The 26,938-nt window shown below is 40.0% G+C and overlaps 1 protein-coding gene across 5 annotated transcripts in view; it reads left to right on the plus strand.

The window, feature by feature from the left end:
* The window catches only part of KIF6 (kinesin family member 6), a 372,892-nt gene that overhangs the window by 98,039 nt on the left and 247,915 nt on the right, over positions 1-26,938 (plus strand). For all 5 annotated transcript variants that reach the window (XM_058663574.1, XM_058663580.1, XM_058663599.1 and 2 more), the window contains one exon: positions 7,477-7,606. In XM_058663574.1, coding sequence (XP_058519557.1) covers positions 7,477-7,606 — 130 coding nt within the window. The remainder of the gene's footprint in view (positions 1-7,476; positions 7,607-26,938) is intronic.

Raw genomic sequence — 26,938 nt, forward strand, 5'->3', positions numbered from 1 at the left:
AGTGAGGGGTTAAGATAATAGCGAACCAGGTGCTCTCATACAGTAGATATGTAAATCAATATAACATTTTCAAATTGCATTTTACTACCCACCTCAAGGCAGCAACCTATTTAAAAAATTATAATGTGCTACATACTCTACTAAGCATATCCATTCATTCATACAATGTCATATATATATATATATATATATATATATATATAACATCCTGCTAGGCTTGTGGCACAGTAATGAACAAGGGACTTAAATACTTATCACGTCTTTGCAGCAACCTACTGGAAGAGGAACGTTGTCCTCCGTTTCCTGCACAGACTGAGAGGCAGCAAGGGGTCCTAACATGCCGAGACCTTGCTGTTCCCACCTGTGGTGGAACCAGGGTCTCGGCCATGTTTCTTCAGTTCCCCCTATGATTCTCCTGCTCATTTACTGTTGGCCTCTCAGGTGTGGCAAGAGTCTTAACATTACCCATGATTTCGGATGCTAAAGTCAATTCTAAGGAAAAAGTAGGAATTAGTGAAACAGCCCTAGGAACAGACACATATAGTTGGCAGTGCTATTTAAGACAATCTCAAGCTGGATACTGTTTGGGAATACCATAAGAGAAAAGTTAAGTAATTTAATTAATACATCTTAACCCTACAATACAGTGTAACTGTTGAGAAATATGTTTTTAAGGTATATGTAACAATATGGGGAAAAACTCATCTCTCTAAAGCTAAGGATTCAAGGATAATAAGATGCATACATTTGTAATTTTATTTATCAATCTGCAAAATCTGTATAAAGTTTACTTTAAGAAATTGTAACAATATATCTCCATTTTCTTTGTGACAAGAATCTGCTTTATTAATGTTTCTGTGTGTTAAAATTTTCTAACTTTTTATAAGAATCACCTAACTGGAGAAACTATAAACTTTAATGCTACAGTGAAAGAAAATGAAAGTAAATAAATCCCAAACTTGTTAGCTGCAATAGCATAAACTAAGAGATGTATAAAACTATTTATCTGGCAAAGGAAATGCTATGATTTTAGAAAATTGTGAATTTATGGTCTCTACATTTAACTATGCTTGTAATTTCCTCTAATATGGAAAACTCAAGCACATAATTTGTAATACTACAATTATAAAATCTGAATAAGAAAGCAATTATTAGTGGAAATGGAAGGAAAATGTTTTCTTTGGAAAAAAATGTTGGTGGCTCTAAAGAAGGTAAATTTTAGTGTTTGGCTCTATAATTACTACATGGAATTAGGCCAATCAAGCCATTTGATTAAATGATGGGTTGTTTGTGAGTCCGGACGAGCCTGGAGGAGCCTGGATGAGCCTGGAACAGCAGAAGGAATACAATGTGGCTGAATGTTATTTAGACAATGGCAAAGGGTGAGATGGAGGTTAGCAAGTATAGTTTGTGTGGCCCAACACGGTTGCCTATATTTTGAAAGTATGCTCATTTATAATGTGGGTTGAATTTAAAGATATTTGTACCCTCCCCCCCAAAAAACATTTTTTGGGCCCGGCGCCATAGCCTAGCGGCTAAAGTCCTCACCTTGCATGCACCAGGATCCCATGTGGGCGCTGGTTCTAATCCCGGCAGCCCTGCTTCTCATTCAGCTCCCTGCTTGCAATTTGGGAAAGGAGTTGAGGATGGCCCAAAGCCTTGGGACCCTGCACCCACGTGGGAGACCCAGAGGAGGCTCCGGGCTTCGGATCCACTCAGCTCCGGCTGTTGTGGCCACTTGGGGAGTGAATCATCAGGTGGAAGATCTTCCTTTCCATCTCTCCTCTTCTCTGCATATCTGACTTTCCAATAAAGAGAAATAAATCTTCTTTAAAAAGTAAAAAAAAAAAAAGTATAGTTTGCAAGATGTAGGACATTCAGTTTTGAAAAATCATGCCAATGGTGATATCCTGTGGGCAATAGTAAGTGCTCGATAGCCATGCTTAGGTAACTTAGATCTAAAGGCCATCTGCATGGCAGTGGTTGTGAAGTAATATTGATTGAAGATGAAACAATTTAGTTACATTTATTGAATGCAAAAAGGTGATCTTAACAAGTTAATAGCAATCTGCACTATTATATTTCAGTATAATTTTGAAGAAAATGACACTGACAGAATGCTTATTACATATACTATCTCTTAGTGAAGTGCCCAATAAATAGGTGAGTGCTAGGGTCCAGGAGACAAGCCCTTGTTCTCTCTCTCGCTGTACGTAGGATGTCTCTGCTGATCATGGGGGATCCTGCTCTCCACTGGACCCTTCAGCACGCTGACACAAAGGCACAGAGCAGGAAGCACAGCTCATACAGAGCACAGACATGTTTGCCCACGGCCACCTGGCCCATTGCAGCATTGTTGGATTCGTTGTGTTAAATGACTCAACCCATTGTCCATTTGCCAAGTTTTCTCCTTTCTCAGAGCAGAAATAAATTATGTACAGGCTCTGAGCCCCTCCGAAATGACAGACTTACCATAGCAGGATAAGCAGGGGTGCTTCATTAACTTCTTTGGGAAATTCAACTTTGGGAGTTCAAGTCTAATCATATTACAATTTAGTGACACAGATAAATTTTAAATAATAATGAAAAGATTTAGGGAGGCATATTTACCAGCTTCAGATAAAAGAAATCCCTGCAATAATAAAACAAAATTAACCACAGAATCACTCAGAATATTTTGCAGCTTGGAATCTAGATTTATTCTTTCCTCTGATAGTGTTTAATTTGTTAGGGTACTCTAGTGCCCCCTTTGAAAAAGTTATAACTGATATTTTCAGATGACTATATCAGAATAATTCAATTTCTGAAATGCCATGTCAACAGCTTTATGTTCAGTGAAAAAACACATTAATAGAGAAAACTGGAAAGAAAGAGTATGTTCATGAACAAGCCATCACAAGGATTTTTCACAATATCTCAATAGGGTCTAGACAGAGAAAATGTTGAGCTCATTTTGTCTAGGTCAACCATAATGCAAACATTTCTTGCAGTTTCTTAGGACTTTCTCAAGTGATACATTTCAAGTATTTGTACTTTATAACAGAGGAAACCTTTTAAAAGGTTCACATCTGAACATCTGAGAAAATGTGTTGTGCTGAAACAGAACTGCTGAACTAAATGGTAATGTGACCGTGCTTACAATTTATGAACCACACTGAGCAATTCTGAAACATCCAGACAGCCCCCTCTCATGCTTCCCTGAGGCCCACCTGCTATTGATACAGTCCTGAAAAAGGTATCTGGACAAGGTGACTTCTAGTCTGCATGGCATTTTTATGTGATGTTAAAAAGGTTCCCCTACAATCTGTTGGGAACACTGTTGCAATGTGATACTGTCATTAGAAGTCACTTTACTGCTGTCAGACAGACATGCATCACAATAAATGTACTAACTGTCAAGGTGAATGGGACCCCTTTGGACATGGTACTGTTGTGCCATGCATGGCCTGCACAGTCATACGGGACATCTGCAAGTAAACGAAAACAGAAATCACCATGGCAACACGTGTCTGTCCCATGAAAAAGCAAACACGTAACTCCTGGAAAGCTCCTGCTTGCAGGTTGGTGGCCTTGGGGTGCTGCGGAGGTAGGGTGTGCACAGGCAGGGAGGGTTCTCACCCTGATGTTTGCGTTATTGAGAACAAGAGCTTGGCTATCGCTCCTTGTATGTCTTCCAGTCAGTTAAAAAGAGCCTACACATTCCAGCCACTTAGCCAAATGGAAAAGATTCTCTGTTTACAGAAAAAACACAAAGCTTGCTTCTTCCCCATCATTAAACAGGCTGGGTACACTTAGAACTTTTCCATGTAGGTGTCCAAGTTAAGGCTATCAGTGACTTTTTGCTTGAAATCTAAGCATTTTAGAAACATTTTGTAGGGCAAGCTGTCCACAGGCCCATTGAAGAAGAATCAAATGCATAAATAGTTTGGGGGTTTTCCATCTTGGAGTTAGGATGTTTATTTAAGAAACTCTAATAAAGTCCTCTTTCAAGCCTATGAAAATTGTAGTCAGAATCAAAAGGTGGACTCAGGATTCTGGAAATAACTACTGATGAGAGAGAAGTAGAGAGCGCGCGCTAGAGAGAGAGAAAGAAGGGGGAAAAAGGAGAGAGAGAATAGCTATTGCTATCAGAAACCTTTGCTGATAGTGTTAATTTTTTCAAACTTTGAAAACCTGTTCCACTGGCAGTGGAGTTTAAAGTGTTCCCAATCCATAATTACCTTCCCAATGCAGTAGTTGGGCTGGCTCAGGCTGGGTTTCCAAGAGCAAAGGCAGGAGAGAAACAGGTCCTGTAATACTGCTAAAGGGGTTTTCAGTGAAGGGAAACAGGACAAATACAAGCCTGCAGTCCCATGCCAAGAATTTGAGAAGATCTGGCAAGAACAACTTTGATTTGGAGAGAAGGTTGCACCTCAAAGATTCCAGAAGGTTGCCAAAAATGGATTTTTTTTTTAAAAAATAGGTTGCCCACAAATGAGAGAGGAGGAGGAGCACCTGAAAGAAGCCAAACTTGTTGGAGACTAACCTGCCCTTTTTTACTTTCCAAAACTTTCAGGGACAAGAAATCAGACATGAGTGAAGGAAACATATCAGAAAAAGAGAAAGGCATGGGAATGGGTTACACCAAAGGTGCCAAATTTTCCTCAGAATAAAAATTGGAAGCAGGTGCAAATGATATTTTGATCAGCATGACCAAGCTGGTCAAGCACATGAAAGCAATCTGGTGCTTCAAAAGTTCATGGAAAATGGAATTTAAAATCTCATTTTCCATGAACTTTTGGAAGTACCTTCATATATGTAGAAATGTAGCAGCTGTGACTAGCCACCATTGATGACATTCAGCAAATACATTCTAGCTTGTGCTCATAATTATTCTACATAAAAATAACCTTAGGTCAGTAACCCACTGAGGTAGTCTCTTAAATGATAATGCTTAGAAGGCCACACATACTTGTTTCCACACATACTTGTTTTCTGTTTCAATGCAGTTTGCCTAGGAGCTATATGTATGCTGCATCTCTGTTATCATTAACATTTTTTTATTCAGAAATGATGTTAAGTCCTGTGGATGTTTAATTAGACTTACAGTCCTCAGTTGAGCATTGGTTATTGTTGTGATTAATGCCTCATGACTTATTCTACCTACTGGTCGCATGGACAGGGAGGTAGATCAGACATTTGCCATGGGAAAATGGGCTTTTTAAAAATTCACACTGATCTTACCTGTTACAATATTTGGCTCATCAGTGTTTTTAGCTGTAACTGGTGAGATAACTTTCCCTTTTACACATAAGGATGGAACTGAATGTAAAGTACGGGTTGAGAAATCAGAAATCAGGGCAGGCATGTAGTGCACTTGGGGGCCCGTAGCCCTAGGCAGAATCCCTGACGAATTCCTGTTTGGGCACACCCTAGAGGACAGGAGGTGATGGCTCAGGTTGTTGCACCCCATGTGAGAGACCTGGTTTGAGTTCCTGCCCCTAACTGGTTCAGCCAGGCATTTGGGGAGTGAACAGTAGATGGGAGATAATCTCTCTGCCCTCCAAATAAATAAATTTTTTTTGAAGAAAAGAAACCAGAAACCTTCCCTCTCTATGTTCATCTTGGTAGGTTCCTGAAAGATAAGGTCAGTGACTCTCAGCCTTGGCTGCACATCACACTCTAATTTGTAGCTTTTATAAATTCCAATACTCAGAACAATGGCCTACCCTAGTCAAACTAGAAACTCTTAGACTGCATGGGAATAGCAGCATGTCTAGCTTGCTCTTAGGTGTGTCATTGTAATGCCGATTTTGCCTCAAAGCTAAAGAATCTGTTTTTGGCTTGTGGCTGAAAAAGTCATCTCTGGTTTTTTCTCTTTTTTAATGCACCATCTCCTCATTTATTTCATGCTGTTATCTTTGAATACTACTTAACTTTTTCTCACCTCAAAGGTAGAAGATTTGCATCCCCAGAATCTGTGCATTCAGGAGGAATTCTGGCTTCTGTTCTCTTAAGGATTTTATTTAGCCAAACCTTCTTGAATGCTTCAGAATGATCAGGGTGGAAATAAAATTTAAGAAATGAAAAGGGGTTCCTAAAAATAGAATACAGTTCATGCATTTCAATTAAGCATGCCTTCATATTTTCCAAGCATTTTTGAACTCTGAAGCATTTTTAATAAGCTCACTTATGAGTCTTATTGAAAGTAAATAAATTACACTTGTTTTCATTAAGGGACGAGATCTTTTTCCATCTTTGCTGGTATTGTTGAAGGAGATGAAAAGGAGTCCAAATCTTGGCCAGGGAATGCCTTATTAGTGACATATTGGCCACAGATGTGCTGGTAGAGCTACGTTTTCTTCCTGTAATTAGTATTTTAAGTGCCCACAAATTACATGTGAATGGCTAACTAACTTGAAAATAGCACAGTATTTGCGAAATCTTCCTTTTTAAGGTATTGTAAGTTTTTTTTCTAAATGGAAAAGTGACACATCTGTTTGCTAGTTATCCTTTTTAAATAAGGAGTAGTCTTAGACAACACCAACCTTTACTTATCATCACCAACTCCAGATGTTTAAAGTGAAGTGAAGATACCTGGAGATGATTCCTCTTTGGAGGACAACTGCACGGGCAGAAGGAAATGCTCTCCAGTGACTTGGGCACAGCAGCTGTGAGGAGTTTGGCCTTTTTTTTTTTTTAGTAGCAGAAAAATCCTAAATGAATTTTAAGGAGAGTATTGACAAGTCACCTATGGAAAAAGGGTTAGGATCCTCATGGGGGGAAGTGGTGCTGGCACCAGGTTGCCCATTAAGGTAATAGGTAAATGTAGTTCCACCTATAAGACTATGGCTGTACTGATGTAATGGCAGGAGAAGGTGTGTTGTAAAGAAAACAGGGATCAAAAAACTAATTGGGTGGGCATAAAATTATAATGACAAGCTAAATATTCATTGTAAGAGTTCTACAATGTAAGAGTAGTTGCAATTGTAACTTTCTACTGCTGATGAGAAAACTCAACAAGGGTGCCACTTCTGGAGGGACAACAGACGCCTTGACTTTTCACCCAGTTTAAGTTGAAAAGTGACGTGGTTTGGAGTGTTGTGTGAGTTGAGAGTGACACGCAATGGGATCAAAGAGTTAGTGTGATATGTCTGCAAGAAATACTCAAGAATGATATGGCCTGGTTTCCTGATAGTTAAAGTTATTATCTATTTGTATTTTTAATTCTGCAAGAATGTGCATCTTAGCAAGATTAAATGACCTGAGGATTACTTTGACAGGATCGTCTAATATGTTTCTCAGTCACAAAGCTATTTGATAATATTGTCAGGAGGACTGTCAGTAGTTGATGATAATCCAGTGCTCTCTGGTATCTTGTGTGTTACTCAGTTTTATAAATACAAGAAATCATATTATATAGCTCAATAAAACAAACACTTTTAAGTTCTCTTCATTCTCAAGGATACCTTGTCTTCTTGCTTCCCATATCCCTAGGAAAGTGACAGTCTTGGAGGACCCAGATCAGAACATTCACCTGAAAAACCTGTCTCTTCATCAGGCCACCACAGAGGAGGAGGCCCTGAATCTGCTGTTCTTGGGGGACACCAACAGAATGATTGCAGAGGTAATAAGCTTTTCCTACCAGCTGCTTGAACAATACTATTTTATATTGTATCTTATTTAAGAAGATGAGAATTTTAAGATGCAGCAATGATCTTGAAAATGATCTCATGCATGATTCATGTTGCAGATGTAGAAAGTCTAGGTCCACACTGAGGATACTCTAACCAGTGCACCCAGCTAGTGAAGGAACAGGATGGGGACTGGAGCCTCCAGATTCTCAACCACCGCTTTAGCTACTTTATTATGTTACCTTTTTGTTTTCACTTTTTTTTTCAGTGTTATATGAATTGGCTTACAATTGCTCAATGACAAACATTAAAATTAAAAATTTGCAGTTTATTCCTAACATCACATTATCCACATATTAGCACATGCCTACATACAAATATACTTTTATTTACTTAGTGATTGTGTATTTATAAAGCATCTAGAAGAACACATGGAACATAAGAAGTGTTCTACTATGTTCTTGTTTGTCATAATGATCAAAGATTAAGGAATAAAGACAGATTAAGAATTAGCTCATAGGGGCTGGCACAATGGCTCAATGTGTAAATCCTCGCCTTGAAAACACTAGGATTTCATATGGGTGTTGGTTCATTTCCTGGCTGCTCCACTTTCCATCTAGCTCCTTGCTTGTGGCCTGGGAAAGTAGTTGAGGATGGCCCAAAGCCTTGGGACCCTGCACACACGTGGGAATCCAGAAGAAGCTCCTGGCTCCTTGCTTCAGATTGGCTCAGTTCCTGCCAGTGCACTCACTTGGGGAGTAAACCAGGAGAGAGGAGGTCTTTCTCTCTGTTTCTCCTTTCTGTGAATTTGCCTTTCCAATAAAAAAATCTTTAAGAATTAGTTCATAATGATGAAAGACAACATGTCCTACTAAATGGTATTCATTCATACGGAATTTAATAAACAACAAACCGAGACAGGTACAGAATTTAGTAGGATCCTGCTCACTATGGATCTAAGAGAGAGAGAGGGAGAGAAAGAGAGAACAGTAGGTTCATGAATGCTATCGGAAAGCACATGGAGGAAGTTGTCTTTGCCTCAGCAATAGTTGTCTAACCCCTGCGGGGGTAATTCATTCCTGGAGAAGTAGATCTTGTCCTTGCTGATCCCATTCCCTTTCCAAAATTTACTTTAAATGTAGAGTTAGAGAGAGAGACAGAGAGAGAGAGCTCTTCCATCTGCTGCTTCAGTCCCCAAATGGTTTCAATAGTCAGGGCTGGGCCAGACTGAAACAGGGGCTTCATCCAGGTCTCCTACCTGTGCTGGGGCCCAAGCACTTGGGCCATCAACTGCTACTTTCCCGGGCACATTAACAGGGAACTGGATCAGAAGTAGAGCATGCAGGGCTTGAACTGGTGCCCATGTGGGATGCCAGCATTGCACGCAGAGGTTTAACCCTCTCTGCCCATTCCGACATCTTGAAAGAGTTAAGAAAATACGGTGATCCCATTTCATCTGGATCACCACCAGAGGTGAAAAGCTGGGCCACTTTCGTTATGTGTTAGCATCAGCTGATGGCATACTTTCAGACAGTTGTTTCATAATGTTTTCAGTAACTCCTTTTGTGATGCTTACCAGTCACGTTTGGCCATTTTACAAACTTGTGGAGATCTTTCAAATGTCTAATAATAGTATCACAAATAGCTGAAACCTAAAGAGGTCCAATCCTGACAGCACTGGTTGTGTTTAGTTCTTGCCTAGTTTGCTCATTTTACCTGAGTGAAGTCTTTTTTTTCCCTGAACTTCCTTTGGTTTTTTTCTGTAGTAATCATAGCTGCTTTGTGATAATGAGACTCTCCTCACCAGACAAGGCCTTGGGAAGACTCCGTAAGGTCGCTGCGTCTCATTTTACAGATGGAAACTGGGGCTCCAGGAGTTAGACTGCTTGCCCCAGGTCACGCAGCTATTGGTGACAGGTCCAGCCTGACTTAGAAAGAAATGTCATTTCTTTACAGCACGTTTGACAACTGCAGTTATCAAATTGACATAGATCCAGATTTTCAAGCAAGTCTACATTTCTGAGTTATTTAAAAAGCATACCAAGTATCTAACCTTAGAGTTTATCTTTTCGACTCAATGGCAGCAAATGCCAAAAAATATAAATGAAGAATCACTGTCAACCCCTGGAAATTCTTTATTATTCACAGTCTGTAGAAAAGCATGTTTTGGATTACAACCTAGCTGTCAGAATGTAATTTGTCAGCATAGAATGAGCTTACCAGGATAAAAAAGAACACACCAATCATTTTTTTAAGAAAACGAGGTTCCCAATTTCCCATTTACACAGAGAAATCCAGAAGTCGCCATGGTAACTGGAAAAACATTTGCAAAACAAAGTCTGAATATGTGGGACACAAAGTGGAGTGCTCTTGCCTTTGGTGTTCTTTAAGCATAGCCAACATTTTAAGGAAAAGTTATTAAGAGGCACTTCATCCTCTTCTTATTTATTCAGAACTCTTAAATAATTTCTGTAATCCTACCAATGTTTTGAATAAAACCCGATTACGTCCTTAGGGTAAATTTTTTTTTGGAAGTTGAATCACTGGGCCAAAGAGAGAAGATATTGTAAAAACTGAACTGTAAATGACCTATCATCAAAACCCACCAGAATGGAGAAGAACTGAATATCTTTTTGTCCTTTAGTTGAAGTACTTCTATCAAATGATAAAACCTAACTGAACAAGACATTTTTGTATTTGCTTATCAGAGAATGTACAGTCCCGTCCCTGGAATTCTCTATCCCCTAACTTGAAGGTTCAGACCTCCCCTACCTGTTTTCAAGTATAATTAGAGGAATCCCATGTTATTATACTCTGTTTTGGAGGTCCCATTTCTGGTCAGTGGACGCACAATTTCCATAATGGAGCCAAAGTAAAATGCATTTTAGGATTTTAAATTTGCTGAGGCTAATGCTGGGCATAGTTGAGGTTTACTCTTAAGAGGACTGGTTGAACAAATCCATATCCTGTACCCTTGTCATCATCACAAAAATCCAAAGTCCTACCAGTATGTTAGGTTAAAATAAAAAACAAAGCCGACTTGCTTTAGTGTACATTTCTTATTTTGTTCACGGCTTCTATTTGTTTATTCTGTTGGATTGTGAGGTAGGATTGATTGACTTGTTGGCTCTGTGAGGGCTGTAGTTTTTTTGTTATATATCTAACTGAGCCTAGAAGTAGAACCAGATGTATAGTCACCACTCAGGAAATAATTATTGAATTAATGAACACTAGAAATAATGCTTTTATTTTTGTTACGTATTTAGCAAATATTTTCTCTTCTTATATACTTTCTTTTGTTTTTTTAATATAAGTCAAGTTTTTTATCTTATGAAATTCTGTTTGAGGTTATTTGCTTAGAATTACAAAGGATCACTGATGAATAATTCTGGTGATTTGAAAGTGATTTGTTGTTTTGTATTGAAATTTGGTGCTCGGTGGCATCTACCCCATTGTTCCCATATTGGTCTGGGGCAGGGAAAGGACTGGTCATCATTAGGTTAGAATAGGTTTGTTGATTTTAAAATTATAAATTGACAAATTAGAGTTGTGTATATTTATGGGGTAAAAAATGATGTTATAGTTTATGACGAGAATGCTGAATACTTAGTTCATGCTAATTAACATCTTCACCATTTAAAATACTTAGCAATTTTTTGTTGTTGTTGTTGAGAAATGGATCTTTTAAGAAGTTTATGGCGCATAGAGATTTTACCAGAATTTTGAAAAAGGCTATGCCAAATTATTAAGTCAGATTTAATTTTTAACCCTCTCTGTAGAAATACTCTGCACTGGTAAATATGTTGTTTAAATGTTCAAGTCAAAGAGTCCTAAGGCTGCTCACAGTCAAAAGTTAGGCCAACATCTATGGTATGAGGCCCCCACTAAATATATGTGGGAAGGTTCTATTCTGTAATACCTTAAAATGTAGACTGCTTAGTAGACAGTTAAGGTAAAATTAAGTCATCAGGGTAGACCCTAATCCAAAAGATTAGAATACTTACAACTAGGGGGAGGGAACTTGGAGAAAAGCAGGGAGGATATGTAGGGAAGATGCTGTGTGAACATGAAAACACTCAGTTTCATGTACTGGAATAGTTCCTTGGCCCCCAAACCATCCAGAGCCCTCGGAAGGAAGCAGCTCTGCCAACTCTTGCCTTTTCGGCTTATTGCCTTCAGAACTGTAAGACAATACACTTCTGTAGTTGAATCTGCCCAACTTATAGTACTGTGCTATAGCAGCCCAAGCAAACTGATAGCCAAGTGATCTCATAAGTAACTTCTCATGCAGTGGCATCTGGCAGAGCTCTTGACCTTGGTGGATTCAGGAGCAATAACATGCTATTTCTAGTATTCAGTGTTGCCTGTGAAAGAGCTTGGAAGGGGACCTTTGATGAGCAGAGTGCTCTGTACTGATGTTGGGAAAGCCTGCTGCTGGGTGGTATGCTTTTTTTCCATCTGGTTTCCTCCCTAAAGTGAACCAGCAGCTAACTTCCTCCAGTACATGTTGGTCTTTTCTGGAGTTTTCACCATTACCCCACTTCATGGCCTGTTAGCACTGAGGAGCTGGGGCTTTGGAGAGCTCCTTTATGACTCCCGACTCCACCTCTTGCCAAGTTTGGACAAGTCACTTAGCCAGTCTCTACTGCATTTTCTGACCTGCAAAATAGGTATAGGATATTTGCCTTTCAAGGGAAAAATACGAATGAAATGATCTTTGACAAGATACTAGAGATCTCAGCTGGCAGCAATTTCAACTCTGAACTTTTTGTCTTGTTCATTTCTGTTATCTCATTACCTGGCAACCAGTAGGTGATTGGTCATTAATTAATTGTTTTGTTGAACTGATAGGACAAGGAGACCCAGTAATTTCGGGCAATATGATGTGTAGTCTCGGGCCTCAAACTGAAACGAATTTTATAGTATACTGTGCCTATTGGGGAGTACAGAGAGTCACACACTTCAACTCTTTTTTTTTTTTTTTTTTTTAATTTTTTTTTAAAAGATTTATTTATTTTATTACAAAGTCAGATATACAGAGAGGAGGAGAGACAGAGAGGAAGATCTTCCCTCTGATGATTCACTCCCCAAGTGAGCCGCAACGGCCGGTGCGTGCCAATCCGAAGCCGGGAACCAGGAGCCTCTTCCAGGTCTCCCACGCAGGTGCAGGGTCCCAATGCATTGGGCCGTCCTCAACTGCTTTCCCAGGCCACAAGCAGGGAGCTGGCTGGGAAGTGCAGCTGCCGGGATTAGAACCGGCGCCCATATGGGATCCCGGGGCTTCAAGACGAGGACCTAAGCCGCTAGGCCACGCCGCCGGGCCCCACACACTTCAACTCTTAAAAAAAAAAAATCAAACTGACAATAGTCCACACCTTTTGGAAGAGGTAACTTTTCAAATAGTCAACCTACCAATAAACTTTATGGAAGCTAAAAATCGTTTTCCCAAGAGCTATTAAGCAGTCTTTATATCTAATTCTTTGCTAAAAATAAAGAACATACTAGATTAGTCTAGGTTATACTGTTATACTCTGTAAGCTCTCAGGCTTTGCACATTCACAAACTTTTGGAGTGAGTTGTCTGACCTTGTAGAAGTTTGAGTGGCATTTGTGGGTTTATGCTGGAATTACAGAAATGGCTGTCTGGGGACACATTGTCTACTAACATGAGGATAGCACAGGAAGCAAAGAGCAGCTTCACTGTGTTAACACTGATCTAAGCGCTGATCCCTTGGTGTGGTGTGAGTGGAAAGGAGGGGCGTTTCAGTGTGTTCTAAAACTATGCTGCACTGGGCAATTAGAAGAATGCTGACTGCGACAATCATAGTTTTTTTATTTGGAAGATATGTTTGTTGTATATAATTAGCAAACTTATCTCAGAATTTGTATGCCTGGGAAAAGAAAAATACACAGCAGTTACAAAACATAGTGACTCTGGGCTTTCTAGGATAAGGATAGAATTCATCTATTATAAGGTCCCAGTAGATGCTAGAAGCCTTGGCAAAGACGAGTCAACACTTCTGTCCTCTTAAGCAATAGGTGTGTCTAAAAGGTAAAGGAGGAAATAAACTAAAATTTCTAGCACTTTCTACATGCTGGGCATTTCTTTCCATTTCTCACATTTTATTTTTGAGCCATGTGAGAAATATCCAGTGTATTTGAAATAGTACTTCTGTGTTACAACACAGTTTTCATTCTGTTCCATTCTAACCCAGTTTAGTGGTTTTACATGAATCGTGAGTTTTGCATTCTGAAACAGTGATTAAAGTGGTCTGGGGATAGCCATTATTACATATCTGTGATGTACCTACTCTGTACACATGGTTGGGACAGCACAGTCTTTTGGGCTGTGAATATTTAGTCACAGAATTCCTTCCAATCTTTAAAAATCTCATCTGTGGCTAAATGTTGCAGGAGAAAGTCATTTCTATTCCCTGATATTGAAATCCACCAACTACTGCAACAGAAAAATGAAAAATAGAAGGGGAGGAAAAGCCATCTTTTCGGTGAAACAAGGAAATAGCCATAACCTCAAGCTATAAGGACATCTGCCAAATACTGTGAAATCTGAATTATGATGAAGGAGGGTGCTGAGAGCCAGCGCATATGTCCTCTAACCTCAGGCAGGATCGAGTTTCCCTTAAAGAAAGGGTCACCGTTCTCATACGCAAATCCAATGATCTTTTGGTTAGGGTGATGAGATCTAAAAGCATAGGCAAGTGCAGAAGAAGAATCTGGGACTATTTTATGGATATTCATGCTATATTTTAGAGAGTGGATCTAAAGAAGAACCCTTAAACATAGGCCTTTTTTATTGTCAGTGGTTTAGGCTATGCCAAGAAAGATGTCCTTTAGTGAGTAGGGCTCAGGGACTTGGTAATTGAAGACATTCATGCAAAATCTTGAGAAAAGCTTATGCTCTTAAAGTGAAGCACATAACAAATGTAATATGAAACTATTCCCCTCACCTGTGCCCTAGACTACTCTTTAAGAAGAGGTGAATTTGTTCAAAGATTACATTATCAAAAAGCAAATAGACCAAGGTCTATCCTTACATATAGCCTCGATGCCAAGGCTAAGAAGCATGTACTTGAAGGGTTGACCACAGCAGGGAGCAGAGGACATATTCTTTATAATCTTAAGTATGTTACCTAAATGCAATCTTTGCTTTAAAACATTGGCTCAAGACTGCAGGTTTTGTTTTGTTTTGTTTTGTTTTAAATCATTACGAGAGAAGAAAAGCAAACGTGAAGAAAACAGACAACAGAAATAAAAGAGAAAAAGCCATTAAAAGAGATGAACATACCATTAGAAGTGAAAAAGAAGGAGGAACAAGAAAAGAGAGAAATTGGAGGTCGAAGTGAGGACGAGAGAGAGGAGGAAGAAATGTGGCTGAAAAATAACCAAGAATGTAAACATCATGAGAGAAGCTGACACTTAGAAGAGAGATCAACTTAGGCATACTTAGGAGACTGACACAAGAATAAAGTTAAAAAAAAAAAAAAAAAGACAATGGGGAAAATTCAATTAGAGAGAAAGAGGAAAGTTTCCTAAAAGTTGGAATTACCTGAATCTGCAGATGAAAAAGGACATGCCAGGTCAAAGGAAAAAGCTGAAAGAACTCAACTCTGAGACTAATGCCATCTGCCACTAAATTCCAAAACTAAATAAAGAGCCCTAGGGCAACAGTCAGAAAATATAACTATGAATGAAAATAAAATAGATTGTTCTCAGACTTTTCCATAGCACCACTCGGTGCCAGAAAATACTGCAAGTTCTAGAATAAGCTCTAAAGTTCTAAAGCAAGGATGATGCATGTCTTAATAATTGTCTACTCAGCCAAATGGTCAGTATGTCTTCAGAAAACAATAGCAAGAGGTCAATATTTTTAAAACATGTATAAATTCAAGAGGTAAGCACATAGCTACTGTGTAAAACTTGTTTGATAATGAAGCTTAACCAAGAGGTAATCAGAGAACTCGGGGAGAAACGTTGATCAAAGCACAATGGGAATCATTAAATTTCTTCAAATGTATGCCTAGAAGTCATCAGTGTCCAATAGGTTCTCTGTAAGAAATTTCATTTAGGAAAGGGGGAAGATGTATATGAAAACTCATTTCCTTATATATCATAATAAGAAACAAATAGGTATAATTTATATAGCATACACATTCATATTTTAATAATTATGTCAGGGACAGCACCATGGCTCAACAGGTTACTCCAGCTGCTCTACTTGCCATCCAGCTCTGCTTATGGCCTAGGAAAGCAATGGAGGATAGCCCAGATCCTTGAAACCCTATACCCACATAGGAGACCTAGAAGAGGTTTCTGGCTCCTGGCTTTGGATTGGCTCAGCTTTGGTTGTCATGACTTTTTGAGGAATGAAAAGTAGACAAAAGGTCTTTTTCTCTGTCTCTCTTTCTCTCTATAAATCTGCCTTTCTAATGAAAATAAATAAATCCTTAAAAAATTAAATACTTACGTCAACTACATAATCTAGAAAGCAAAATCCCTTAAGTGCTTTCTGTGTTTTTCTTATTTTTCATTGTTTTACTTTTTTTGTTTGCTTGTTTGTTTATTTGAAAGAGCCTTTGTGCCGTTTGGGGAATGAACTCCTGTCTTCATTTCCTCCCTCTTCTTTCCTTTGCACTCTGTTATTTGGGAGGGACCCAAGTACCTGAGCTATCACTTGCTGCCTCCTAAAGTGTCCATTAGTATGAAACTGAATCAGAATATCCCCCTTTACCTCAGATACATGAAGGAAACAATATGGAACTAATAGTCTTACCCACTTCCCTATAGCCCTTGAACCTTTTCACTGTAATTAACTAAGTAATGATTGTCAAAGATAAAATAACGATTAAAAAAAAAAAGAAACTGAATCAGAAGTGGAATTGGAACTCACAGCCAGGCACTCTGATATGGGTTGTAGGCATATGTGGGATATGGAATATATAACCACTATACACAACCATATACCAAATGCTAGGGAAAGGGGGCATCAATGTGTTTCTTCCTAACCCCATCTTCCTAGCTGGATGCCAGCTTATAAATGTCTTGGAAAATGCTGTCTTTAAGACTTAGCATCCGTGTGATATAGGGGATAGGGTGGGGGCAAGAAATAAATGGGAAGGTATAGAGATCTAGGATTACCCTGATTAAGACTATTTCTGAGATCATAACTTGGATACATTGTGGTGTCTCAAGTTGCAAATCAAAAATACACTCTTCTCAGTAGCCTAGTGGTTAAAGTCCTCACCTTACATGTGCCAGGATCCCGTATGGGTGCTGGTTTGTGTCCCAGCTGCCCCATTTCCCTTCCAGCTCCCTGCTTGTGGCCTGGAAAAGCAGTAGAGGACAGCCCAAAGCCTTGGGACCCTGCACCCACGTGGGAGAACCAGAAGAAGCTCCTGTCTCCTGGCTTCAGATTGGCTCAGCTTTGGCCATTGTGACTACTTGAGGAGCAAATGAGCAGATGGAAGATCTTTCTCTCTGTTTCTCCTTCTCTTGTAACTCTGCATTTCCAATAAAAATAAATAAATATTTTTTTTAAAAAATTCTCTCTGGAAGAAACTGGTACAAAGTTAATTTTGGCTGTTAGGGTGCTTTTTAGCCCACGGAAATATCAAAAAATAATGTGCTTATATTTTGGGTAATGCTGTTTTAAGTCTTGTCAGTTCCAATAGCATAAGATCTTCATGGCCACATAGAGAACTGTAGCATCTTAAAAAAAAATATGGAGAAATGTCATTGAACTGTGCAGTGGCGCAAAATAACACAGTTGGCGTCCAACATCGGTTCTTTCCAGAGTCCTTCCCTCAGTAGCCCCACTGTGATGGACTTTGTCTCCAAATTCATGTTTGCTTCTGGTCTGGAAGTTCAAACTCAAGCACCGGGAGATATCACAATCCAGTTTAATGGGATGCATTTCTTTCATGGGAACAAAATTTTAAAAATATCTATCCAGATTCGGCTTGGTGTATTATCACTATCAGTATTCTTGTTGTCAATGCACAAGAGAGTAAAGAAGTAAACTCATTTTAAAAGATGAAAAATGAATGTGCTAGACCACTGTGCTGAGTTTCGTTCTACCACGGGGGATTGAATGTAAACTTCTTGCACTCAAGAAAGAAAAATGAAGGCAGGAAGGAGGTGGTCACATAGATGTTGTTTAGTTTCCCTTGTTCGGAGAGCAGACCTTCAACTGGTGAGGATATGACATTTGTCCAGGATGACAATAGAATGGAATTCCAACTGGAGGTTAGTACAGTGCCTTCTCCATTTGCCACATGTGTTGCCACTTTTCCGACTTAGATTTGGGTATACAAATGTGTTGGGATTTGATTTTTTTAAAAAGATTTATTCATTTTTATTGGAAAGGCAGATATACAGAGAGGAGGAGAGACAGAGAGGAAGATCTTCCATCTGATGATTCACTCCCCAAGTGAACCCCAACGGCTGGTGCTGCACCGATCCGATGCCGGGAACCATGAACCTCTTCTGGGTCTCCCACGCAGGTACAGGGTCCCAAAGCTTTGGACCGTCCTGGACTGCTTTCCCAGGCCACAAGCAGGGAGCTGGATGGGAAGTGGAGCTGCCGGGATTAGAGCCAGCGCCCATATGGGATCCCAGAGCATTCAAGGTGAGGACTTTAGCCGCTAGGCCATGCCGCTGGGCCTGGGATTTAATTTTTTTCTTTAAGATTTATTTATTTTTATTGGAAAAGCAGATATACAGAGAGAAGGAGAAACAGAGAGGAAGATCTTCCTTCCGATAGTTCACTCCCCAAGTGAGTACAACGGCTGGAGCTGAGCCAATCCGAAGCCAGGAGCCAGGAGCTCTTTCTGGTCTCCCATGCAGGTGCAGGGTGCCAAGAATTTTAGCCCTCCTCAACTGCTGTCCCAGGCCACAAGCAGGGAGCTGGATGGGAAGCAGGGCTGCCGGGATTAGAATCGGCTACCATATGGGATCCCAGGGCACGCAAGGCGAGAGGATCTTAACCACTGCACCACCATGCTGGGCCCAGGATTTGATTTTTGAAATCCTGGAGAAATGATGTACAGGGAAGCTATTTTCTGGATCTTGACATTCAACAACATCATCATTGACTCTGACATTCTGTTTTTCAAAAAGCATATTACGTCAGCCAATCAGTCTTTGAGGATGTGAAAATTGAAAGCCATCGAATGACTTACAAACTAGTTCAGAGGAATATATGATAAAAGTGGGTTTATTAAACTGTCCTTATTAGAAATGTGAATTATCATGGCCAGAACTTTCTCATTAAATGTTCCAGATTGCCCCTAAAGTTTATTTTTTAAAGTTTTAATTGAAATCAGCGTGCCTAATCTATTTCTTTTCTCCACAAAACCACTTTGACAATATGCTGGATAAGAAAAAGACCTAGGGTCCTGTCACTGGAGAAAATTGTCTTGGTACCTTTTATAAAAGGCAAGTAACTGATGAAAAGAAAAAGCTGAAAGGAAAGAGAAGTTCAGGACCCTTACTTCTGATAGAGGGCTCTCCAGGCGGATACGCAATTGCTCAATAGTGTGATCTGAAGCAACCCTGGGTTGTCTAAAAGGTTGTGGGCTATACCTCTGCCTTTGGTCAGACTTCATTCTGCAGGCTGAGGTGGAGTACTTCAGAGTCACCGTGGGCCTCTTCATCCAATCTGTTTACTATGGGAGGCTCCAGATTAAGAAATCACTTAATCAATGGGGATAAATAGTTAATCCGTAGTAGTTTAGGGTGAAATTTAACCCACAAGGCTGGTATGGCAGCTTAGAAAACATTTTGGAAACCCTCTGGAACAAAGAAGCAGAGGGAACAGATCAATTAGGCGGTCAGTTAGAAGGGCCATCAACCAAGGGGGCATTGACATGGCGAACCAGAGTGTGTTCTGTGGTTTTGCTGCTGTTGTGCTCAGGTCATTTGTTTTACAGAGTCTGAGGAACGCACACTGCCATGTTCTGTTCAACCTAAAAAAAGTTTTCCATCGCCTGTTCTAAAGTACTAGAAATTTTCGTTAAGATATTTCACTCCCAAAATAGCACAGTAACCAGGAAAAAATGATTTTGGTATATGGAAATAGAATAACTTTTATGACAAGAAATAAGTGAGCACTCAAAGAATCCTAGAAAAACACTAGTGAAATATGAAAGGTTATTTGAGTCATTGAAGGCTATATTAGCTATCTGCAATCATTTTTGGAAGGTATTGGAAACACATGAGTTTAAAAGAAAAAATCAACATTATAAAAAATAGTATATTGTTGGAAACACAAAAAGAATATATTTCATGTATAGAATCTTTCCTCCCAAACGTTAAAAATGTCCATATACACACATGAACACAGAAAATATTCATCCTTCTTCTCATCTTTCAACCCAGGAGTATCTTCTGCTCTGTTGAAAATTAGGTTTGTTCAATGAAATAATTGTTTACTGGATGAAGTAACTTCTGAGAGCAGGTAGCTGAGTCAGGGCCAGTAAGAGAGTTCAAGGGAGAAGGGGCTTTCGCACCATGCCCTAGTCTTCAAGGTAGGCATTGGGTTTTCTTTGAGCTTAATTCTATATCATGTAAAAGTGCTCTACAAAAGCAGTTTCAAACACGGTTCCCACAATCATGCTGCAGGTTTAAGCCCTTCTGCTCAGGACATTTTGAAGCCACTGTTGTGTGTCAGGGTAATTTCTGAGTCATCTTTCACAGACACACCATACTCTGTTTACAAAACACAAAATCAACTGGCCATCAAACACTCATCGGCAGCAGGCAGGATCACACCAGACGCTTCCCTACCCACTGAAGCAAATGATTCATTGCAATGTCATGATTTTGCCAATGATAAACACTTGAGAGTTCGTTTGGATCAGCCTGTCCTCTGGATTCTTCCAGGATTTGGATATCAGTGATAGACTACGATTTGCAGGAATGGTAAATGTCCTTTCTGAATTCAATAGCTCAAGACAGCTGGGAGTGGTCCAAGGGAGTTCATGACAATAGGTGAATTTTGAGTATGTTCATCGGGGGAGGAGAGGAGGGGTCCATTTTCGTGACAGACAAGAGCACATTCTAGGCAAGAGCAAAGGTAATTGAAGATGTAGAAGGTAGTGGTTTGGAGCTCTGCAATCGGGCACAAAAAGGAAAACCCAAAGCAGGTACAAACTTAAGTCTTCCCAGCTGTTTCAAATAGTTCTGATTTTTAGACTCAAGTGAACTTTACACCACGGACTTACAAGGCTTGCTGATGGACTCTTGGAATGATTTGGAGAGCTGTTTTTAGAAATTACAAAATGAACGTAGAGATGCCAGAAAGTGAGAAATGAGAAAAAGTCAACAATTTAAAAAAGAGAGAGAGAAACAAAGCCAATTTTAGAACTTCTATGTTCTGCTAGGGTTTCCATGATGATCAACACACAGTTGCTGCTCTCATGGTACTCGAAGTCTAGGTAGAAGCCTTCATAAAGGAAGTGACCTTTTCAAATGGATGGGCCTTCAGTGAAAAGGAAACTTGCACTATACTGGAGATAAGATGGAGGAAGAAAGATTTTCTAAGAAGCAAACCAAATTCAGAAAATGGAAAGAATGTTTTTGATACCAAACCTTGGGGAAAAAAAGAAGAGAAAAGAGGAGAGCAGAGGAGCCAGCATTGTGGCATAGCATGTAGAGCAACTGCCTGAAATGCCAGCATCTCTAATGGGTTCAAGTCCCAGCTGCTCCACTTCCAATCTAGTTCCCTACTAGTGGCCTGGTGAAAGCAATGGAAAATGCCCCAAGTACCTGGGCCCCTGACAAGAGCTCCTGCCTTTTGGCTTTGGCCTGTTTCAACTCTAGCTATTGCAGCTATCTGTGGAGTGAACCAGCAGACAGAAAATAAATGTCTCTCTCTTCCCTCATCTCTAGCACTCTGATTTTCAAATAAATAAATCTTATTAGAAAAACAAAGTGATAAAGGATTATTATTAAATAATGGAGCCTGGCACAGTGGCCTAGCAGCTGAAGTCCTCACTTTGTACGCACCTGGATCCCAAATGGGTGCTGATTCATGTCCTGCGGCCCTGCTTCCCATCCAGCTCTCTGCTTGTGGCCTGAGAATGCAGTCAAGGACGGCCCAAAACTTTGGGACCCTGTACCCACGTGGGAGATCTGGAAGAGGCTCCTGACTCCTGGCTTCGGATTGGCTCAGCTCTGGCTATTGCAGTTACTTGGGGAGTGAATCAGTGGACAGAAGATCTTCCTCTCTGTCTCTCCTCCTCTCCGTATATATCTGAATTTCTAATAAAAATAAACAAATCTTTTTTTAAAAAAAGTGGCTGGTAGCCACTAAAAAAGAGTCAACGTTGATTCATCTTGAATTACTTTTACTCATTTTTCTGATAGTATTACAAAAATTGACACATAGAAATGAATTTAATTTAGATAATAAAGTCTCAAAAATAGCTTTGTGGATGTAAAGAGAAATTGAAGGAATCTGAAAGACTGAAGCCAATTGAAAAATAGTCACAAGTATTATCCAGTGGGACCAAGAGCAGAGGTGGTCTCCCTGGAATGTTGCTGTTCTGCCAAACTCTACAGGAGACTTCCATTTGTAGATATCACGATGCTGAAAAACCAAACAAATATCCCAAAGATAGTAATGTTGAGATAATAACAAGTCAAATGCAGTAACTCAGGTGAGAGGTGATGTGGAGTAGAGGTACCAGAGTAGATGTAAGTCCAACAAGTGGAGTATGAAGTTGATTTCCATCCATGGGGAGGGAATGTGATGTGGTTGTTTTCGAAAACGTGTTTAAGATACTGACAAGGTATTTGGGGGTAAGTTATCAGTTCAGTTGCTGGATAGTCTACTCTGATGTACTGAGAAACTGAACAGGAAGTAAGGCCATGAGAGGCTTCTGAGCAGAGTGAAAGTCAACACCATTAATCTGTTCATTTACAATTCACAGACCACTCAGTTGGAATGTAACAAAATTGTGGTGGGCCTAGAGTGAAGGCTCAATGACTAAATCTTCACCCTGCAAGTTCCAGGATCCCATAGGATTATGCCAATTCATGTCTTGGCTGCTGTACTTCCAATCCAGCTCGCTGCTTATGGCCTGAGAAAGCAGTCAAGGATGGCCCAAAGCCTTGGGACTCTGCACCTGTGTGGGAGACCCAAAAGAAGTTTCTGACTTCTAACTTCATAACTAAGCTTAGCCACTGTGGTCATTTGGGGAGTGAACCAGTAGATGCAGAATCTTTCTATCCTCTCAGTAAATTTGGTCTGCCTTTCCAATAAAATAAATAAATAAATAAAACAAAACAACTGCAGCAAAGCAAGTGTTACAGTTGCATGTCAGAGGATTTGTTTAAGCTTTCGATGCTAGCAAGTGATAGAAGTAGATTTGATACCAGAGCATCTGATACAAAAATTTGAAGACATTTTTAAGTGTGCTGGCTTTTGTTGTTGTTGTTGTTGTTGTTATTGTGTTCTGCTTTTATTTGTTTTTTTTTTTTTTTTTGCTTTGTTTTTATGATACTAGGGTCCTAGCCAGTGAGGATTGAAGCTGTAGGTGACTAACAAGAAGTAGTATGATGACCATAGCTTAGGACACACCTATTTCAGAGATTGGAGGGAAGAGGGCACCTTAAAGGAAAAGAAGGAGAGCTGCTGGAAAGGAGAGCCCATCCCTGAAGCATGTTTTCAGAGTGTGAAGTACTTTCAGGACAAGGGAGTGCCTGGCCCTGGCAGGTGTTACCTGGAGGTTCGGGATGCTCAGTGCCAGGGGATACATGTCCTCCTTTACCGTAAGCTGCGCTTCTCTTGCACATCACGTTCACTGTTATTTCACACGTTTTGGCTTTAGCCCCGGATTAGATTATAAGTTCCTCAAGAGCAAGTCTGAGTCTTCCCTTCTTATCTGCACTGCCTAGCACACGGCGGCCGTGCTGATGGCCTGATAAGAAATGTGAATGCTCTCAGCACACAGATGATGAATCATCCCTGGACTGCTTCCAGAGGCACAGTCCATGGTGCCAGAAACACATTTAAAATGTGTGCTTCCATTTGAATGACTATGATGAAATGTTTGGTGCCATCTGTTCCGAGGCAGTCTCAGAAACAGTTTAACACACTTTTACCTTTAAAATGACAAACACTGGGGCCTGCCAAGAGACGAGAGGAACAGACACCGGTACATCCAATCACACTTAAACAGCTGCACATTGAGAATGTTTTTGAGGCCTAAGAAATTTTTTATCTGAGAGGACACCGACCACTACTTCATGCCGAAAATATTTATGAGACAGCACAAAGCTAGTCATGCACTGCTACAGCACTTTAATTACCGACTCCAGATACAGAACTTGAGTTTTTGTGTAGAATCTCGTATTCCTTTGAAATGGGTACACTTTTCTAGTATGTGTTAGTGATCCACGTTTTCTTGTGGTTTCATGAGATTAGGATTGAAGCTGAAGACAACTCCCCAGAGCGGTCTCCATGTTATTTATTTATGTCAATTGTTAATTTGTCTGTTGCTGCAGTACTTGAGGATTTATTGTTGTGTGAATATAAGAGTGGAATGAAACCCGTGTTTAAGTTCTGCAAATAACTTACAGTCACTTCCAAAACACCTCAACTTAGATTCTAAATTTGACTTTGCGGTTTTACATGCACAGTTATTTGCTGATCCACTTTAGCACGCAAAATCACACACTGCCTGGCTTTGGATATAGTTACTGTGGCAGAAAGTAATGGGTCGAATTTTCAGCCTGTTTAACTCACTAGCTACATCATCATCACCCAAGCCGTGCCAGCATTCTGACATCTGTGAATTTGCTAGCTGGTGTAAATCAACGATGGTGTGTATTAAGAATTTATATGTAAAGAAAGAATTTCTGGTTAAAACAGCATCCAGATATGTTATCCCTGTCTGAATGCATGTGTATCCATATTGAAATTCTTTGATTAAATCCCATTTCTCACAGGTGGAACTCTGAATGTATTTATTCATATAAATATTCATTTGGAATTTCTTTAGAGCTTCATTGTTTGAGAAGACAATACCGCTAGCTCATCACTTACATCTTGGCTCAGGTTCAGTTCTTTCTTGCAAATAAATAAATAAATAAATAAATAAATTAATTAATTAATAAAAACAGAAAAGGATGGAGAATAATGTGACCAATTGTCATGGTTTTACAACCCCCAACTTTGATTCTGTTGATTACAAAATAAAATAAGGGTATTGCGGGTAAAGCAGAAGTGCCTAGGTTGGCTATTTACTTCCATACCTCACAATGGGAACCACTGTCAATAATTTGTAGACCCTTCTTTGATCTGGCTGCTCCCTTCCCACCCAGCTCCCCTGCTTGTGCTGGTGTGGGGAGGAGGTAGAGGAAGGTGGCCCAAATCTTTGGGACCCTGCACCCACATGGGAGACCCAGAAGAGACTCCTGGCTTTGGGTCAGCTCAGCTCCAGCCATTGCAGTCACAAGGAGTGAACCAATGGATGAAGAATCTTTCTCTCTATGAATCTGTCTTTCCAAAAAAAAGTGGGTGGATCTTTAAAAAAAATCCACTTTTTTATTATTATGTTTAACATAGTTGACTAGGGTGGGAAGGGGCAAGAATTAGGGGAAAGTGGATGAGACTATTGTTTCTGCATTTTCTTTTTCTTCTTTCTGTATAGGGGGAGGGGAGGAGACAGGGGGCAAAGCCACATCCAACCTCCCTAACCGCCTCAGTACTAGGGGAGGGGGGAACAGACACCTGATGTCCAAAACACTTTTGCTAACCTAAGTTATAGCTCCATGAACAATTGATGATAGTGCTTTATTTTAAAAAATATGCTATATAAATTCTGTCATAACATTCATATCATTCCTCAACTTGCTATTTTTGCTCAGCATTCTATTTTAGAAATCTATCCATGTTAATCTATCCAAAAATTGCCTCATTTTACTTCCCTATAGTTTGGATTATCTCAGTTTATTCGTTATTTGCTATCACCAGACGTCCAGTTGAGTTGCACAGCCTACAGCAACTTCCTGCTGTTCCAGATAGCATGGCAGTAAATGTCCTTGTGCATGTCTCACAGTGGTGCACCTGCCCACGCATACTCTCTAGGAAATTATGCCTATTGTGGGATAGGGCTAACAGTTTTGCCACATATTGTTAAATTTCATACTTCTAAATTTATATTCCCACAAGGAATATATGTAAGTTTCCACTTCCTTATGCCCTCAACAACATCTGTTGTGTTAGACTTAACTTTCTTTTTAATGTTGCCAATCTGATGGTTGTGAAATGGTTTATTTTTAAGATTCTAAGTTGTATGGTCCTGATTATGGATGAGTTTTAGATTTTTTCCCCCTCTTTAAAAGATGCATGTTATTCAGCAGCAATATTAGACTATTACATTTAGCAGTCAGTAGCTAGCTTGGTTACCAAAAAATAAAGAAAAAAAAAAAGATTAAAAAACTACAGAAAAACCCTTTGTAGGAATGTTTTACAGCCTCCCCCAAAACTAAATGAACCTGGTGTACAATTAGTGGCAAATATAGTTCTTGAAATGTTCTGCCTTTTCACAGGAGCATGTTTTTGCTACAGCAGCTGGGCCCTGCCTCCTCTGTGCTTGATTCCACAACTCTGTTGGAACCTGACTCTTCTCTGGCTCTCGTCCTCCTGCCATGCTCCTTTTCCTGGCATTAGCCACCCTGTCTGCCACGGCCACAGCTGCTCTTGCTACTGGAATTTCCAGAGTCACTTTGGTTTGGTGCATTGGCCCCCACTAGAGGGGCCAGAGCTGTTCTTTTCAGTTTCCTCCCTTTACAGATACAAAATTTAAGCAATCCTTGTAGCCTTCACTACCTCCAAAACTGCATGCATATTACCAAAACCATTGTAGCCATCCCCACTGCCTCCATAAGCGACCACAACCACTGAAATCTCTTCCACAGCAAAAGTTGTCATTGCCACCAAAAAACATCTTTACAGATGCCACCCAAAGTTCCTGGAACCTCTTCAACTTTACGGGTGGCTGAAACACCGGCCCTCTCCTGCTTCCCCAAGGCCTCCCTGCCTTCACAGCTGTGACCTTTCACAGGGCAGTATTTCTGAATGGCCATCTTTCTCTGTACATTCACCGTCACCAGGAGCCACAAAAGCAAAGCCTCTCCTTTCCACTACCTCGATCTGCATCGCTTCAATTTTCTCACATTGTTCCAAATGGTCTCTGAGGTAATGTCCTTCCATGTCTTGTTTCACAGCATCAGCAAAGAACACTCATGCAGCGAGGAGGGACCCTCATGCAGCGAGGAGGGACCCTGGGCTTTGAGACA

Source organism: Ochotona princeps, chromosome 1 (genome assembly GCF_030435755.1).
Source record: "Ochotona princeps isolate mOchPri1 chromosome 1, mOchPri1.hap1, whole genome shotgun sequence".
Taxonomy (NCBI): Eukaryota; Metazoa; Chordata; class Mammalia; order Lagomorpha; family Ochotonidae; genus Ochotona; species Ochotona princeps.